Source organism: Octopus bimaculoides, chromosome 4 (assembly GCF_001194135.2).
Source record: "Octopus bimaculoides isolate UCB-OBI-ISO-001 chromosome 4, ASM119413v2, whole genome shotgun sequence".
Taxonomy (NCBI): Eukaryota; Metazoa; Mollusca; class Cephalopoda; order Octopoda; family Octopodidae; genus Octopus; species Octopus bimaculoides.
The window spans coordinates 128,512,985-128,516,501 of NC_068984.1; the positions used below are offsets into that span (position 1 = coordinate 128,512,985).

The 3,517-nt window shown below is 37.1% G+C and overlaps 1 protein-coding gene across 1 annotated transcript in view; it reads right to left on the reverse strand.

Moving 5' to 3' along the window:
* Positions 1-1,892, reverse strand: part of LOC106878596 (cilia- and flagella-associated protein 107) — an 8,175-nt gene extending 6,283 nt beyond the window's left edge. The window contains exon 1 of the mRNA XM_014927852.2: positions 1,482-1,892. Within this exon, the coding sequence (XP_014783338.1) occupies positions 1,482-1,715 (234 nt within the window). The 5' untranslated portion in view covers positions 1,716-1,892. The remainder of the gene's footprint in view (positions 1-1,481) is intronic.
* Between the last annotated feature and the right edge of the window lie 1,625 nt (positions 1,893-3,517).

The following is a 3,517-nucleotide window of genomic DNA, read 5'->3' on the forward strand; positions in this document are numbered from 1 at the left end:
TATGGCTTTCTAAATTTAAAAGGGCCCAGTAAATCTAAAGAGGGCTCCATAATTTTAAAAAGAACACTATAGGGAATTTAAAAAATTACAAATTTTTATTTGATCGCTGTAAATGTATTTTTTAAATTTTAACTTCAAGCTTTAGGCTTCACCAACCCAAGCTTGGAGGCCCTTGAACCATAGCTCATATATAAATCCAGCCCTGACTGTACCAGTATATCATATATGCCAGTGGTTCCCAAACTTTTTAGAGACGCGACCCACTATTTATGACACCAGTTTATGGCGACCCACTTTAACTCTACTGGGTAAAAACATTAATGAAAGAAACAAAACGTTTTATAACTGTTTCAACGTCTCCATACCCTATGGGCAGGTATTAACTCTAATACAAAACCTCGAAGCAGTAACTGTTATCGGCTCGATCAGTGTTGTACTGCGCCTAGTTAAAGTTCTCTATAAATAGGTAAAAACAGACTTTTCTATTTTACGATTACGTACGAATAAATAACTTGAGAAAATGACCACCTCTGATTTGTTAAGTTCGTGAAAAAAGCCTACTGCTTGATAAAACAACCAGTCTGGTATTGAAAACGTGAGTTTTGAACTATCTCGATAGATAGCAGTTAATCAAAGCTAATGCGTAATTTTATAACTTTTTGCGACCCACTAGGATTCCGTTCGCGACCCAACAGTGGGTCGCGACTCATAGTTTGGGAACCACTGATATATGCAAAAGCACGCTGGGCGGACCAATGAAAACAACTCTTACTCGATCAACTAGAAATACCGGCAAAATATCCCTTAAATATACACCCACTGTCTTAAAACGAAAAGGCTATATTGGATAATACTGTGGGTCCTAGATGCCCCTAAAAAAATGGGAAGTCACAATTGGGAAAGCTGTGATTCTGAGCTAAACAACAACATAAAATATACTCAAAGTTAATAGACTTTGTTACGATAAGTTAATTTTTTTCAACACGAATGCTCCTGAGTTCCATGCGAAACTCCTACAGAATCATTCAAATTGCTCAAGGCAGCTGCCAAGCATCACTCAACAAATACCTAACCATCTTTACAATATAGATCACGTTTTAAGAGCTAAATTTTAATCCCACAATGAAGATAGAATGATCAGTCTAGTAAAATTCATGTTAAGGCGTTTTACAATCTCTGTTGCTGTTGTTGTAGGCTAATATCCAGCGGGAAACATGAATGAGAAGAATGTCCTTAAGAGATGAGATTCTAGAGAAGCGTCGAGCAGTAAGATACATGGAAAGTGAGAAAGAGTGTAGATATATATGGGAAAGAAATGATTTAGTTGTGTTCAAAACTGAGTGTAGGATGGTGCGAAAGGAAACACGGTGTTTCAGTAAGGTTAGACGAGGGAGACATGGTGTTAAGAATAAAGATGTAAAATTAAAGCAACTAAAGAAACAAAAATAGCTTATTCTATTGTGTATAAGTTCAAACCTCACCGATAGTCTATTCTCAGTCCAGTTTCCAGTCAATACTATGGGAGAAAAATATCTTTCTAGCTTCCAACTGGGGTCAGCAACACCAGGAGGCTGCGCATAGCCCAGGTCTATAGTCCTTTGATAGTACAAGCCTCCAGGGTGACAAACATTTACGTCCCTTGTTAAACCTGTTGACACGGGTGGCAAACGATTGACTTGATAATTGTGAGGGTTGTCTTTTAACTTTAGGTCCATGATAATGATAATTACAAGTATAGAAATATAACCTTCTATTAAGCAATTTATTCTGGGAATTGACAAATGCTGATTATACTTATACGTTCTTTCTACGAAAAGACAAAGTGTAAAGTGTTTGCTAAGCGTTAGGAACCGTTGCCGGGCAACCAGGAAAAGAACGTCATTCTTATTTCTTATTAATTTTGGAATGCAGTGATATAGCAAGTTTGTCTCGTGAAAATAATCTGAAGGACATTCGTCACTTGCCTAACCTTCCAGTACATTAATTTTTATTATCTACTTCAAGAAGGAGGTAATCTAGTCCTTCTTGAGATAATACAGCATATTGACGAGAGAGTTAGATGAAGTATTTAACAGCGATAGCATAGCGTTATCCGATTCAGGAAACACCAACCATTGTTTTATGGTTAAAAGGAGGAGGCAAGGAGACAGAGAGAGAGAGAGAGAGAGAGAGAGAGAGAGAGAGAGAGAGAGAGAGAGAGAGAGAGAGAGAGAGAGAGAGAACCCTCTGTATCCGAGATCACCCTCTGTGTCTTCTGATCAGGTTCTGGTGTCACAGCTTAATACTCAAGTCAGCGCGATTTCCCTAATAGCTGTTTTCACAGTTCTAACCGAACTCGGAGATGGATGAAGAATCAACGCAGCCATACGTATCGTTGCAACGTGAAAGATCAGCAAAATCATCAATTATTCGTGAAGAACTCCAGCATCTGTAAAACATGATGTTCATATATGATTGACTCAGTATTTCCATGAAGCCTTGTAAAAAAGAAAGGCAAAAGAACGTAGCAATAATGTCGTATAACATTATAACCAAATCTTATAACCAACGTAACACAAGCTTTGTGCCTATAGTAGAGCCAATTATTATGCTAATAATAAAAGTCAAATTAAGTCAATCACCACGGATGTATTTAATCCCACTGATAACCCTTTAGTAGTTTAAATGCACTTCTTTTTTCTTTTGATTAAAAAATTTTTTTTTTATAATTTAAAAATTGTAGATGATATATGCACTTAAACAATTCCTCACCCACCCTCAGTTCTAAAGCGATAGGAAATGACTTGAAAATTCTTCCCCCAGGAAATTTTGAAATGATTGAACAGCTTCGAATTAGCAACTGAAATGATAAGGATTATTTGTCATAGCAAGCGAACAAATAAGCAACTAATTTGTGACTAACCTAAAAGGTACTGAGCCAACTTAATCGAGCGAATAACTGTTTTCATTAGGAGAGGTGCCAAAACTAATAGAAAACGTGCTGGTATAAGCCTGCTGAGAAACATATCTTGGTTAAAGAGCATATCAAATTAAATTTTCAATAGTTGCCATGAGATAACTTAGAACTTGCGGTTCTGCCGACTAGATACTTAAAAACGTCATTGTTAACAATTTTATGAGTTTATCTCCCCCACGTCGGTATCTGCTGCAGCTGTAAATAAAGTTACGCACACACATACACACATATTGATTTCAAATTTTGGCACCAGGTCAGCAAATTCAGGGTGGTGGGTAGTCGATTACATCCACCCAGTACTCAACTGGTACTTATTTTATCGACCCCGAAAGGAAAAGTCGACCTCGGTGGAATTTGAACTCAGAACATGAAGACGGACGAAATAACGCTATGCATTTTGTCCGTCGTGCTAACGATTCTGCCAGCTTGCCATATTAAACAAGGTATAAATAATAGTCATTACATTTTTGTCTTAATTGTAGTAAATTTGACATACAGCTGCTTCAAATAGTCATTATAGGTTCGTTATTGATGTTTACTCAATCTGCTCGTTGACGGGTT